The sequence below is a fragment of the Salvelinus namaycush genome, chromosome 7 (assembly GCF_016432855.1).
Source record: "Salvelinus namaycush isolate Seneca chromosome 7, SaNama_1.0, whole genome shotgun sequence".
Taxonomy (NCBI): Eukaryota; Metazoa; Chordata; class Actinopteri; order Salmoniformes; family Salmonidae; genus Salvelinus; species Salvelinus namaycush.
The window spans coordinates 60728208-60744414 of NC_052313.1; the positions used below are offsets into that span (position 1 = coordinate 60728208).

A 16207-nucleotide genomic window follows, 5' to 3' on the forward strand; every position below is an offset into this window, starting at 1 on the left:
TCCCAGAGGCCCATTTTCAGTTCACACAGAAACCATAGAGTTATAAGAACCCTCTATTCTGTTGCATAAAACAACCATTTGATAAAATTAAACTATAACATAATCTTGCAATTTTGCTCTCACAATATCCTGTGGCATTCAAACATTGCTCAACTTTTATCAAGGTGCTCAATGTGTGCCCTGAAAACACACCCCAGCCATCACACCACCAGCCTGCAATGCTGATATACGGTATGGATGCAGGCAGTGGTGTAAAGTACTGAAGTAAAAATTATTTAAACTACTTTAGTAGTTTTGGGGGGGGTTCTGTACTTTACTATTTATATTTGACAACTTTTATTTCACTACATTCCTAAAGAAAATAATGTACTTTTTACTCCATACATTTTCCCTGACACCCAAAAGTACTCGTTACATTGTTTATGATTAGCAGGACAGAAAATGGTCCAATTCACGCACTTATCAAGATAACATCCCTGGTCCTCCCTACTGCCTCTGATCTGGCAGACTCACTAAACACAAATGCTTCATTCGTAAATTATGTCTGAGTGTTGGAGTGAGCCCCTGGCTATCCGTAATATAAAAAAACAGTTGTGCAGTCTGGTTTGCTTAATTTAAGGAATTTGAAATTATTCATACTTTTGATGAAGTATATTTTAGCAATTACTTTTACTTTTGATACATAAGTATATTTACAACCAAAAGCTTTTAGACTTTTACTGAAGTAGTATTTTACTGGGTGACTCACTTTTACGTGAGTCATTTTTTATTAAGGTATCATTAAATTCACTCAAGTATGACAGTTAGGTATTTTTTCCACCACTGGATGCATGTACTCGTGGTTTCCTAAATACCTTAGCCGTCCCATCAGTGTGAAACAGCAGGGACTGGGATTCATCAGACCAGGCAACAGTTTTCCAATTTTTCCAGTGTCCAGGGTTTTCATTCCTTAGCCCACCTGGCCTGTCTGTCATGGAAAGAGCAGGTGTCCTTAATGTTTTTTTTGTTTTTTTACAATAGTGTTCTATGCTTCATTTGATCCAATTCAATGTTGGCAATTATTTAATGACATGAGAATGAAGTGGAGTGTCTAATCTTAGCTGGTCTGAGAGAACTGATGAGGCTTCTCTCTTATGTATACATTGGTGTCTTTTTAAATGGCCCAAACTGTAGAATATCTTCTCACAGTCAGTGCTTTGATAAGGCTTCGGTCAAGTGTGTATCCGTTGGTGTGTCTTTACATTTCCCAATCAGGAGAAACTCTTGCCACATTAAGAGCAGGAGTAAGGCCTCTCTCCAGTGTGTGTTCTGACAAACCTTTAGGTCAGTTGATGCTGTGAAACATTTTACACAATCAGAGCAGGATTAAGTCTTCACTCCTGTATGCATACATTCATGTGTTTAAGTCCCCCAGTTTAGAGAACCTCTTTCCACAGTCAGAGCAGGAGTAAGGCTTCTCTCCTGTGTGTGTTCTCTGATGAACTTTTTGATCAGATGATGTTTTGAAGCATTTTTCACAGTAAAAGCAGGAGTAAGGCTTCTCTCCTGTATGTACACGTTCATGTGTTTTTAATTCGCCCAGTTGAGAGAAACTCTTTCCACAGTCAGAGCAGGAGTAAGGCTTCACTCCTGTATGTATACGTTTGTGTCTATTTAAGTGGCACAGTTGAGAGAACCTCTTTCCACAGTCAGAGCAGGAGTAAGGCTTCTCTCCTGTGTGTGTTCTCTGATGAACTTTTTGCTCAGTTGATGTTTTGAAGCATTTTTCACAGTCAGAGCAGGAGTAAGGCTTCACTCCTGTGTGTATATGTTCATGTGTTTTTAAGTCGACCAGTTGAGAGAAACTCTTTCCACAGTCAGAGCAGGTGTAAGGCTTTTCTCCTGTGTGATTTCTCTGATGAACTTTTAGAGCAGTTGATCTTTTGAAGCATTTTTCACAGTCAGAGCAGGAGTAAGGCTTCTCTCCTGTGTGTGTTCTCTGATGAACTTTTCGGTTAGTTGATGTTTTGAAGCATTTTTCACAGTAAAAGCAGGAGTAAGGCTTCTCTCCTGTGTGTGTTCTCTGATGAACTTTCTGCTCAGTTGATGTTTTGAAGCATTTTTCACAATCAGAGCAGGAGTAAGGCTTCTCTCCTGTGTGTGTTCTCTGATGAACTTTTTGCTCAGTTGATGTTTTGAAGCATTTATCACAGTCAGAGCAGGAGTACGGCTTCTCTCCTGTATGTATACGTTCATGTGTTTTTAAGTCACCCAGTTGAGAGAAACTCTTTCCACAGTCAGAGCAGGAGTAAGGCTTTTCTCCTGTGTGTGTTCTCTGATGAACTTTTAGAGCAGTTGATCTTTTGAAGCATTTTTCACAGTCAGAGCAGGAGTAAGGCTTCTCTCCTGTATGCACACGTTCATGTGTTTTTAAGTTGTACAGTTTAGAGAAACTCTTTCCACAGTCAGAGCAGGAGTAAGGCTTCGCTCCTGTGTGTATACGTTCATGTCTTTTTAAGGTGCACAGTTGAGAGAAACTCTCCCCACAGTCAGAGCAGGAGTAAGGCTTCTCTCCTCTGTGCACTCTCTGATGAACTGCCAGAGCCTTTGATGTTGTGAAATTCTTCCCACAGTCAGTACAGGAAAACAGATTCTCTCCTGTGTGTATTTTTACATGTAATTTTAGCTTTGATAGAATTGAAAAATTCTCCTCACAATGTGGGCAGTGGTGAGACCTCTTAGCTCTGTGATCTTCCTGCTGTTTCTCTCTGAATGTAGAGAATGTCTCAACATGGTCTCCTGTGTGAACAACATCAGAAGAACCAGTTAGTTGTGTGATATACACTACAGGTCAAAAGTTTTAGAACACCTACTCATTTTTCTTTATTTTTACTATTTTCTACATTGTATAATAGTGAAGACATCAAAACTATGAAATAACACACATGGAATCATGTATTAACCAAAAAAGTGTTAAACAAATCAAAAGACCTTATAATTGAGATTCTTCAAATAGCCACCCTTTGCCTTGATGACAGCATTGCACAATATTGTTATTCTCTTACCTTGAGAAAGAGATTTCCCAATCTTATCTTCTTCGTCTTTAATGCTGACATTCAGCTCCATTGTTTGACTGCAGTCTTCCAGCTTCACTGATGTCATCTCTGGATCCTGCAGTGCAAACTGGGCTCCACTGTCACAATCAGGACCCAGTGAATGTAGGTTTGGACTCAGTGTGGAAGGAGAGAGGCAGGCTGGGTTTGTCCTCACTATTGATGTTACCGGCCTCAGACTTAATTCTAGTCGTCCTGTAGTTACATTGAGAAACAGACAGAAAGTTGTCTTGACAGTTCTGGCACTTTATTCTAAAAATATATATATTTATTCTAGTTAAATGATATATTTCAGTGCTTGACTTGGACTGAAATAGGTGCTGGTACTCATTTTTAGGTGCAGGAGCTCCAAAATACTGTTAATATTCTGTCCAAGTGAAGCACTGATCTCATGTCAATAGATCAGGTAGATAAGCATCTAGAACAAAGCATGAATTCATTACAATTAGACAAAGTACCTGCTTTAAATTAGTCTACACAAAGTGCACTTAACCTATAGTAGAGTTTCCCAAATTTGCATAAATGACTAAAAACCATTTAGTACAAAGTTGCAGTATATGTTTTAGGCAGCACTATGTACTACTTTCCTGAATAACCTTGTCTTTACTGTATTATTTCAATGAAAAACCAATTATTTCACATTCACACCATAGTAACATTTATAGATAAATATAGAAACATCTTAATGTGTCTGAATATTAGTACACATGTAGAAAACTGATACTCATTACATTCAGCTTTAAAACTGTAGTGTGACCGTGAAATTGTCTCTCTCCACTAGCACTGCCTGCACTGAAGTCTGTTGACGCAGACAGAGTGGGTGCCACCATTTTACCAGCTTGAGAATTTTACACAAAATCAATAACATGCTAAACAAACTCATATCTCAAATAAATAGATTGAATGGATGTACATAATTTCCTCAGACAAACTGTCGTGGAAAATTGCAAGATTGTTATAATGCTTGTATTGCATTATAATGGTTGTTTTATTTGACAGAATAGAGTATTCTGTTAACTATTGTGTGTGTTCCACTGAGGATGGGCCTCTATGAGATTGCACTGACAGAGGAGATTTACGATGTCTTTGGGTGATAAAACCTAAAGAGCATTACAGATAACATGAGGTACTGTTTTTGTGCTATGAAGTATGGTAGTGAGAGGAAGCCCACTGGCTGGCAGTGGGAGAAGATGGATTTTGGCTGACATTCTGCAAATGTTCTAATCGATGAAACATCTGATCTTAACTTCTTACGGATCATTGGGGGAAACAGCAGAGTGCGAAATTCAAAATACAAAAGTAGTAATATTAAACATTCATGAAAATACCAGTGTTATACACAATTCTTTAGTTTAGAATCTTGGTAATCGAACCGCTTTGTCCGATTTACAAAAGGCTTTACGGTGAAAGCATAGCATTTGATCATCTGAGGCCCAAAGGGTCCCAGTTACACAATGAACGGTCGTTTTGTTCGATAAAGTGCTTTATATCCCAAAGATGTCCGTTTATTTGGCGTGTTTGATTCTGAAACCCACCTGTTCCAACTCTCCTAACATGCCTACAAAGGAATCTAAAAAGTTATCTGTAAACTTTGTCCAAACAATTCAAACAACGTTTCTAATCCAAACTCAGGTACCCTAATATGTAAATAATCGATAAAATTTAAGACGGAATATACTGTGTTCAATACCGGAGAAAAAAAACAAGGAGTGCGCACTCATTCACGCGCCAAAAGACTAGAGTCCTTCTGAGGGATACTTCGAAAGAATACGAATACTTCTTAATTTTTCAAAAAACAAGCATGAAACAATTTCTAAAGACGGGAGACATCTAGTGGAAGCCATAGGAACTGCAATCTGGGTCCTAATTATTAGACTTTCCCATAGAAAAGCATTGAAAAGTTCAATGACCTCAAAAAAATGTTTTCCTGGATTGATTGTCCTCAGGGTTTCGCCTGCCAAATCAGTTCTGTTATACCCACAGACAATATTTTAACAGTTTTAGAACCTTCAGAGTGCTGTCTATCCAAGGCGGTATTTTGACGTCCGGATGAAAAGTGTGCCCAAAGTAAACTGCCTGCTACTCAGGCCCAGAAGCTAGGATATGCATATAATTGGTAGTCTTGGATAAAAAAAAACTCAAAAGTTTGTAAAACTGTTAAAAATAATGTCTGTGAGTATAACAGAACTGAAATGGCAGGCGAAACCCCGAGGACAAACCATTTAAAAAAATTATAAAATCAACATACCACTGATTTCAATGCCTGCCATTTATAATAGGGCGAAATCGTCCCTGATTGCAGTTCCTAGGGCTTCCACTAGATGTCAAGTGTTTAGAAAGAGTTTCAGGCTGGTTTTTGGAAAAACGAGGGAGAAGTTAGAAAAACTAAGTGGCTCCCATTTTGGCTGTAGTGTTTCCAAGCGCATGGCCGAGAGAGCACGTTCTTTTTGTTTATCTCCGGTAAAGACAATAACGATTCTCCTTCTTAAATTGTAATGTTTATTTGTGTATTAGGGTACCTAAGGACTGATCATAAACATTGATTAACTTGTTTGGATAAGTTTATTGGTAACGTTTGGGATTCATTTTGTATGCATTTTGAAGGAGGGAAACCGAGTGGATAATTGACTGAAGAGCACCCGCTAAACTGAGTTATGGATATAAAAGAAGGAATTTATCGAACAAAAGGACCATTTGTAATGTAACTGTGACATTTTGGAGTGCCAACAGAAGATCTTCAAAGGTAAGGCATATATTATATTGCTATTTCTGACTTTCGTGTCACAACTCCCTGGTTGAAAATTATGTTATGCATTTGTGTGCTGGATGCTGTCCTCAGATAATCGCATGGTTTGCTTTCGCTGTAAAGCCTTTTTGAAATCTGACACCTTGCCTGGATTAAGGGAGAAAGACACGTTTATGGCTCTTATCACTTAGTTTCCTGCCTAGCAGTTAAGATACAATGTTTGTTCAGAAGTGTAGGAGGAGACTCAGCCTAGGAGAAAGGGTTAAATATCAGTGCTTGTGTGGACAATGTCTTTGTCTAATGCAGCTGTATTGATCCTCTGGGAAGAATAAACTTGGTTTGAGCTTTCATAGAGTCCGTAAAGTTTTTACTCTGAGAATTACAACCTAACACTACTAAGTAACAAAATGGTCCATACATATAGCGTTAACGTAGTATATACAGTCGTATGAAAAAGTTTGGGCACCCCTGACAATTTCCATGATTTCCATTTATAAATAATTGGGTGTTTGGATCAGCAATTTCATTTTGATCTATCAAATAACTGATGGACACAGTAATATTTCAGTAGTGAAATGAGGTTTACTGGATTAACAGAAAATTTGCAATATGCATCAAAACAAAATTAGACAGGTGTATAAATTTGGGCACCCCAATAGAAAAATCACATCAATATTTAGTAGAGCCTCCTTTTGCTAAAATAACAGCCTCTAGACGCTTCCCATAGCCTATAATGAGTGTCTGGATTCTGGATGAAGGTGTTTCGGACCATTCCTCCTTACAAAACATCTCCAGTTCAGTTAGGTTTGATGGTTGCCGAGCATGGACAGCCCGCTTCCAATCATCCCACAGATTCTCAATGATATTCAGGTCTGGGGACTGGGATGGCCATTCCAGAACATTGTACTTGTTCCTCTGCATAAATGCCCGGGTAGATTTTGAGCAGTGTTTTGGGTCGTTGTCTTGTTGAAATATCCAGCAACTGATTCTTCAACATTATTCCCAAGAATCTGCTGATATTGAGTGGAATCCATGCGACCCTCAACTTTAACAAGATTCCCAGTACCGGCACTGGCCACACAGCATGATGGAACCCCCACCAAATTTTACTGTGGGTAGCAAGTGTTTTTCTTGGAACGCTGTGTTCTTTTGCCGCCATGCATAACGTCCCTTGTTATGACCAAATAACTCAATCTTTGTTTCATCAGTCCACAGCACCTTATTCCAAAATGAAGCTGGCTTGTCCAAATGTGCGTTTGCATACCTCAAGCGACTCTGTTTGTGGCGTGTGTGCAGAAAAGGCGTCTTCCGCATCACTCTCCCATACAGCTTCTCCTTGTGCAAAGTGCGCTGAATTGTTGGACGATGCCCAGTGACACCATCTGCAGCAAGATGATGTTGTAGGTCTTTGGTGGTCTGTGGGCTGTTTTTGACCGTTCTCACCATCCTTCGCCTTTGCCTCTCCGATATTTTACTTGGCCTGCCACTTCTGGCCTTAACAAGAACTGTGCCTGTGGTCTTCCATTTCCTCACTATGTTCCTCACAGTGGACACTGACAGCTTAAATCTCTGCGATAGCTTTTTGTAGCCTTCCTCTAAACCATAATGTTGAACAATCTTTGTTTTCAGGTCATTTGAGAGTTGTTTTGAGGCCCCCATGTTGCCACTCTTCAGAGGAGAGTCAATGAGAACAACAACTTGCAATTGGCCACCTTAAATACCTTTTCTCATGATTGGATGCACTTGTCTATGAAGTTCAAGGCTTAATGAGCTCACCAAACCAATTGTGTGTTCCAATTAATCAGTGCTAAGTAGTTACAGGTATTCAAATCAACAGAATGACAAGGGTGCCCACATTTTTGCATAGCCTATTTTTCACATCTGATTTAATTTCATACAACTTAATATTGCTACACTAAAAATCTTTGTCTGGACAATACCCCAGTACTCAGCTTTTATTAGAAAATGAATGGCATGCCACTGTGATCATTTTCTGTGATGACAGAGTAAATTATTATGCAGCCTCAGAGGGGTGCCCAAACTTTTTCATACGACTGTATATACCATGATACCTTAATAAACCAAGAAAGTATCAAAGATCAGAAATTAACAGCCTGTGTAGAAAAAGTGATACCATTGAATATGTGCTACGTTACCCAAAGGCCCTTTGCACATGATGTTAGAATTGCATGTGTGTCTCAATCATTTTAGTCCAAGTATATGATCGAAAGGCCTCAATCATTCTTAAATGGAAAAAGTTTGGAACCACCAATAATTTTTCTAGAGAATTTTTCAGCTGGCCGCCCGGCCAAACTGTGATATCGGGGGAGAAGGACCTTGGTCAGGGAGGTGACTGGGGGACTAATCAGGATCGAGTGGAAAGATGAAAGGAGCAAAATACAGAGAGATCCTTGATGAAAACCTGCTCCAGAGTGCTCAGGAACTCTGACTGTGGCGAAGGTTCACCTTCCAACAGGACAACGACCCTAAATACACAGCCAAAACAACGCAGAAGTGGCTTCGGGACAAGTCTCTGAATGTCCTTGAGTGGCTCAGTCAGAGCCCAGACTTGAACATCTCTGGAGAGACCAGAAAATAGCTGTGCGGCGACACTCCCCATCTAACCTGACAAAGCTCGAGAGGATCTGCAGAGAATAATGGGAGAAACTCCCAAAATACAGATGTGTCAAGCTTGTAGCGTCATACACAAGACTCGAGTCTGTAATCACTGCCAAAAGGTGCTTCAACAAAGTACTGAGTAAAGGGTATGAATACTTATGTAAATGTAATATAACATTGATTAAAAAAAAGTTGTATAATTTTGTTAATTTCTAAAAACCTGTGTTTGCTTTGTCATTATGGGGTAGTGTGTAGGTTGATGAGGGAAAAAACGATTTAATATATTTTATAATAAGGCTGTAACGTAACAAAATGTGGAAAAAGTCAAGGGGTCTGAATAATTTTCCAATGCACTGTATGCTGAATCTTTTCAGCAAGGTTGCTTCCCCTCCTCTCTAAGGAGTGTTTTACTGTCATTCTGAAGCCTGATAAATCCCCAACAAAATGTAAAAGTTAGACCGATTTCTCTTCTGAAATCCCACTCAAGAATTAGTGCTGAAGCCTTAGCCAGGAGATTGGACAGAGTGCTCCCATATCTAATACACCAAGACCAAAATGGCTTTGTGAAAAACCATCAAGGTTTTCACAATGTGAGGAGAGTACTAAACATAGGGGACCCTTCACATGTGCACTGATACTGCCATACTCTCACTTGATGCAGAGAAGGCATTCCATAGAGTTGAGTGGTCTTATTTCAAGTGCTTAAGAGATTTGGGAACTACTTCAGTAAATGGATTAAGATATGATATACAGACCCCACTGCAGAGGTTGCAACTAACAACTTGTTTTCACCATTTTTTCAGCTTTTAGGGGGATGAGACAAGGATGTCCAGCCAGTCCAGGGCTCTTTCTTTTAGCTATAGAATCCTTTGCCATTGCAGTAAGGGCCCAACCGTCAATTAGTGGAATTAAAACATCAGATTTCGAACATCGAGTGGACCTGTATGTGATGATACCCTCTTATTCCTAACAGATCTAAAGAACTCTTCCCTCTCCAATTTTTTTATTTAACCAGGAAAAGCCTATTGAGACCCAGAGTCTCTTTTTCAAGGGAGACCTGGCCAAGAAGGCAGCAACAATCAATACATTACATAATTTAAAAACATATACAACATGATCCAGCACCCCCAAAAAATGCATCCTATCAATATTTTAAATTTGTTCAGTGGCACTAACATATCTAGTTGAAGCATGGATTGTAGACTATTCCATGCCTCTGGTGCACAAGAAGAGAAAGCAGTCTTGCCTAATACTGTGAATGTCCTGGGGACTTTGAGTAGCAACCACCTAGCAGACTGGGTATGGTAACTGCTGGTGGTGAAGGAGACCAGACTACAGAGGTAAAGAGGGAGTTTACCCAAAAGGGCTTTGTAGATGAACACATATAAATGTATCTTTCTGTGCATATAAAGTGAGGTCCAATCTACTATTTGGTACAAGGTGCAATGGTGGGTGAGTGACTTGGCATTTGTAATAAAGTGCAAGGATGCATGATAAACAGAGTCCAGTTTCTGTAAGACAGAGGAGGCTGCATGCATATACAACAAGTCACCATAATCAACGACAGAGAGAAAATTTAAGCAGCTTTGTCACAAGATTATCCACATGAACTTTGAAGGACAACTTGTCATCCAACCAAATACCTAGGTATTTGCCACCAGATGTGACAATGCTAACCTTCTCTGGCAGAGTTCTAGCTCTGGGAAAGGTCATGAATTTAGTTTTTTGTACATTCAAGACTAGTTTGAGACCATAAAGGGAGGCCTGCAGTGACTGAAAAGCAGTCTGGAGCTCTTCAACAGCCTGAACCAGAGAAGGAGCACATGAATATATGACTGTATCATCTGCAAATAGATGTAACTTTGCTGGTTGCATCCCATTTCCCAAATCATTAATACAAATTGAGAACACTGGAGCTAAAATGGAACCCTGGGACACCTCTATTAATCTCAAGAAAGATTGAGTTGTGATTGTCAGTATATACACAGTGTTCTGTCAGAAAGATAATTCCTAAACCAATTTACTGCCTCTTCACAGAGACCAATGTCTCTGAGTCTAGCTAGCAACAAGTCATGGTCAACTGAATCAAAGGCCTTTGATAAACCCACAAACAGAAAAGCCAGACTGAACCCCGCTCAGTATGTTCTTTTCAATGAAGAAGCTTTTTAACTGTGAGTTCACTAGGGATTCATAGACTTTGGCCAGGATAGGGAGTTTGGAGATAGGACGATAGTTATTAGCATCTGAGGGATCTCCACCCTTTAGCAGTGGGAGGACATAAGCTGATATCCAAATGCTGGGTATGGAATTGGTCAAGAGACTCAAGTTGAAAATGTGAGCCACAGGTTCAGTAATAATACCGGCTGCTATCTTTAAGGAAGTAAGAGTCCAGGTTGTCTGGACCTGCAGACTTTTTAGTGTCTATGGCCTTTAGTGCTTTATAGACATCAGTATAAGAAACAGGCTCAAAGTTAAAATGGTTCACATGAGGGCCTATATCATAGTTGACTGTAACAGAGCTTACATTAGAGGCCTGGGCCCCACCATTATCAAAAACTGAACCAGCATATATGAAGTGCTTGTAAAACCCCTACAATATGGGCTTTATCTTTCACATCATTAGAATCCATCATTAAATGGTCAGGAAGGTCAGAGGATACATTAGAACCTGACACTGATTGTTTAGCTTCCAGAACTTGGTAGGGTTGTTTAGGTTCTCTGTGACTACATTTAAATAGTAATCTGATTTGGACTTCCTGATCAAACCTGTGCATGTGTTTCTTAGCGCTCTGAAGGAGGCCCAGTCAACAGGAGCTTTTGTATGTCTAGTTTGACTCCAAGATATATTTCTCATTCTAATTCATTGTGCCAAGTTATCTGAAAACCAGGGAGTGTCCCTTCCACTGATTCTACATTTCTTCACAGGGGCAGGCTTATCACAAATGGACACAAATTTCATATAAAAATAGTCCCAGGCAGTGTCAACATCGGGAATCAGATTTACTCTGTCAATATTACGGTACAGATCATGTAAGAAGGCTTGCTCATCAAACTGTCTAAAATGTATTTTCTAAACATAACGGGGTTTGGCTTTGGTCATGTTTGTATTTCTAACACAAGCAATAGCACAGTGATCACTGACATTACAGAATATCCCAGTTGATGTGTATTTGTGAGGGGTATTCGTTAGAACAATGTCCAATAGAGTTGATTTGTTAGGTGCTCTGGGATTCGGTCTGGTCGGCACATTCATTAATTGAGCGAGATCCAGAGAGTGTAGGAGTAAATGAGACACAAATATAACACATAGACGTATAGGACAGCTGAACATTAAAAAACAGACCACATGAAGAGAAGAGACACATAGTCTGCTGATTCAACTAGAGATACACATACCAGAGAAATATGCACTTAGGGCACTTGGACACGCTAGACATATAGTCTGCCCATTCCACTAAGAGCACACATACCAGAGAAATAGGCGCCTAAGGCAACTGGACACACTAAGGATAGGGGAGAACAGAACAAAGAGTAGATTGACACAGTAATGAAAGGGAGAGACACATGGTCTGCTGACCTGACACACTAATGATAAAAAGACCCATAGTCAGCTCCTTCTAAAAAGAAGGCTTATAGGATAGAATCTGCTGATTCCAATAAAGGCAGAACAAAGAGTACATTGACACATGAATGAAAGGAAGAGACACAGAATCTGCTGACACACTAAGATAGAGGGTCCGGCCACCATTATAAACTAATTGAAAGCAGATATGGGCGTTATTGGGCGTGAACAAGTAGGAAGCTTGAACTAAAAGATAATGGTGGTGAATGACTTAAGAAAGGAAAAACTTCATTTGCATAAGGGATGGACATAATACTATGTGTGTATAAATAGAAGAGCTAGGGCTCTGGGAAATGGTGTGTTCCGCGGGACATTCCAGCTTGCTATACAATTGTATTAAAAGCATGTTTGATGTCACAAGTTCTTGTCAGCGTTATATTTAAACCGATTGTCCACGACAAGAGTCACACAGTTCTTTAAATAAGTCTGATACAGATGTAAGCATGTTCCAGTTCAAATCTCCCAAAATAATGAATTCAGAGTCATTTAACTTGTGCAGGACATCAGAAAGAGTTTAGTGTGTCTCCCGAAGCCGGTCTGTAGCAGCCGACTACAGTGATGTGGGAGTCCTTACATACTTTCACTTTATCCGCAAGCAATTCAAAATGTTTGGCTTTGGTAATCGAGAGAATTTCAGAGGTGTTAAACTCAGATTTAACATAAATTGCAACCCCTCCTCCTTTACTCATCCGATCAGCTCTAAAAACCATGTACCCATCTGTCATGACGTTGCCTGCTTGGGTATTGCAAACCCCATCCCCCTCTCCCTGCCTCTCCCTTTCCTCCTTCAACCCATGCTGTGATCACAGAGAGACGTCGTAAATTCCTGAGAATCTCCTCATGGCTAAACAGTATTAGAGAGAGGGTAAACTTTCAGGACAAAGAGGTTTCTTCCACCTCACAGAACTTGAGGTACGAACAGATTTCATGTTCCGGAAAAAGTATTAAAGATCGGTGAAGATCCCAGCTATTAACATGTCCATTTGTCCCCATGTGGGAAACTCATGAGAGACGGGGTGGCTACATTACCATACCGCTGTTTATATAATAACCTCAGATATGAGGTTTACATCGGTTTGTTGTATAAAATGAATGAGTGAGTATGATACTGTTTGTATAATTGTGTAATATGAGTTTGGACTGTTTAATGAAGAAAAATACAAATCCCTTTTGTATTTGAACTAAATCCAAGGACCGCCCCTGAGCCCAGTACGGGTCAGACATCCAAGGACAGCCCCTTCCTGCTATCTGAATAAAAGCCAACTCTGAGAAATTACCATTAGCCCATGTTTATCCTCCATGGGGAGAACGAAGGTTAAGTACCATTGCTGAATCTTTAACCATACCACGTGGTTAAACTCTTAGACGAATAAGAACAAGTCTTTGATATTGACTACTAGTCTGCAGCTAGCGATTCGGTATCATTGAACGCGAAGAAAGACAACCGCCGAAACATCCATTCTATAACGAATGTCACTCTGAACTATCCACAATAACCGAGACAGAAGGAACTCCAACCAAAACTAACTTCTCTCCAACGATCAAGACGACACACAATGAGCGTAAATATATATATATTGATTGCAATTGTTCCCGAATGAGTGAGCGTTCATGTGTAAAGGATTAGCATGTCAATTGTTATAATTATGAACTCTGTAGTGACTTCTTGGTCGAACGCCAATTTTTCCTTTGTCTAACAAGCCGCCATGCCGGTTCAGCCCACTAGGGCATATTTCTCCCATCATTTCATGTAACTGTTTTTAAGTTTGTTTGTTTGTTTATGCATTTCTGTGAATTAATTAGTTAGTAATAAATAAGTGATTTAAGACAATTGATGTATGGATGACTCATAGTGAAGACTGGGTTCGTGCAGATAACCAACAATTTACGACGTTTGGAATGAGACTAATGATTTATTTATTTTTACCTCACGTTAATCAGAAGACTATTGATCAGATATGAAAATATCTGAAAGGTTATATTGGGAAACTATAACTTTGTAATCTGACTACTTTCCCTGGTGCCCTCGAATTCATAGTTAATTAGTTACGTTATTACTCAGTTGATCACGTAATCCCTAATTACAGGAATCTTTGATAAAAACTATAAGTCTTCAATTTAATGATAGCAAAGACACGACATATAAATAGAAATCCAGTTATTTGACACAGATTTCTTGAGCCAAGTTTCTGATAAAACCATTAGGTCAGCATTTGTCGTTTTGGCCCGTACTCTAATCATGTCTATTTTTGGAAATAACATTAACATGTAAGAGGACAAAACCTTCTCTGTTTTTAAAATCATAGGGTGTCGGTAGAGATTGCATGGTATCTACCGGCCCAGGGTTTGGTCGCATATTACCAGAGATCAACAGTAAAAGCATAACATTATATCTCAGTTGCCCAATGTGTGAGGACTTGGCGGAGCCAGCACCATTGTCAATAAAATGAATGAAAATAAAAAATGAAAAAAAATAAAGGCCTCTCAATCCGAAATCTTTGTACAAGTACATTTCGAAAAATAGAGACTGAGATCTAAAAATAATATTTGTTATATACAGCATCCACCATCACATCAAAAGTATTTGGTTCTGTAAACAGGATCAGGGTCATTAAAACTCTTGATTTCAAGGATCACATACAAACGGCCAGACAGTGGCTACCATCTTGGATTTGTAAATGTAATTAATAACATAATTAAGTTAATAATGAAACCAAATCTTCCATCCTTTTCCTCAACAAGCAAGAGACTGAATCCAATTGTACAGCATCTATTTGTGAATACAGAACATGGTTTCACATATCTTGGTATTAAAATCACACCAGAAATTAGCTCCTTGAGCTCAACAAATTATGAACTAATGGTAACGAGTATAACATAATCCATCAACAGATGTACATTACTGCTTGTATCTACTATTGGTAGAATAAATATTAAGATTAATATTCTGCCCAAATGTCTATCTATTTCAATCAATTCCTCTGGCTCCACCAACTTTATTTTCCCCAAAGATCTGAAAGATACCTGGAGCAACAGAAAACAAAGGCTTAGACTTTCTCTTCTTTATTTGGTCTATGACAGAGGGGGGTTGCAACATCCAAACCTAAAGTGGTATTACTTGGCTGCACAACTTAGGGCTGCAATGTTTTGGTTCCCCAAGAAACAATACTTACCCTGGCTGCAGACTGAAATGCTATCCACAAAAGGCTTAACTTTGGATGGTTAGAGCGTTGGGCCAGTAACCGAAAGGTTGCTAGAACGAATCCTCGAGCCGAGAAGGTAAAAATTGTCGTTCTGCCCCTGAACAAGGCAGTTAACTTACTGTTCCTAGGCCGTCATTGAAAATAAGAATTTGTTCTGACTTGCCTAGTTAAATAAAGTTTTTTTTTTTTTTTTTAAACAACTCTGCTCCCTTCAAGAAACTAAAGAAGAATACTATTAATCCCTTTGTTAAAAACACCAACTATATAGCACAAAGTACAGCAATATCTGGGCGTATTATCCAGTTTTACACCAATTTGGTGTAATGACAATTTCACACCTGGTAAAATTTACTAGGGGTTTAAATAATGGACAAGAAAAGGTATTGTTAAAGTAATGGACTGGTTTAAAGAATGGACAATGACAGGTATAGTTGGGGCGGCAGGTAGCCTAGTGGTTAGAGCGTTGGCCTAGTAACCGAAAGGTTGCAAGATCGAATCTCCGAGCTGACAAGGTAAAAAAATCTGTCGTTCTGCCCCTGAACAAGGCAGTTGTCGTGTCTTTGGCATCATTAAACTGATTAATCATGTAACTGTAATTAACTAGGAAGTCGGGGCACGAAGGAAAATATTCAGATTAAAGTTATAATTTTCCTAAAATAACTTTTCAGATATTTTCATATCTGATCAATTAGTCTTCTTAATTAATTATTTACTTTACCTCACGTTCCAAACGTCGTAAATTGTTTTTACCTCACATTCCAAACGTCGTAAATTGTTGGTTATCTGCACGAACCCAGTCTTCACTATGAGTCATCCATACATCAATTGTCTTAAATCATTTATTTACTAACTAAGTAATTCACAGAAATGCAAACAAAGTAAAAATGGTTACAAGAAATGATAGGAGAATGTGCCCTAGTGGGCT

The 16207-nt window shown here is 39.1% G+C and overlaps 1 protein-coding gene across 1 annotated transcript; it reads right to left on the reverse strand.

Moving 5' to 3' along the window:
- Positions 1-1894: 1894 nt before the first annotated feature.
- Positions 1895-3207, reverse strand: LOC120050897 (gastrula zinc finger protein XlCGF67.1-like; the record flags this gene model as incomplete). The annotated part of the gene is made up of 3 exons (XM_038997417.1): positions 3045-3207; positions 2340-2778; positions 1895-1919 (listed from the first exon to the last, which is right to left on the reverse strand). Coding segments are annotated over exons 1-3 (561 nt in total), but the record flags the coding sequence as incomplete, so codon positions are not given.
- Positions 3208-16207: the final 13000 nt, after the last annotated feature.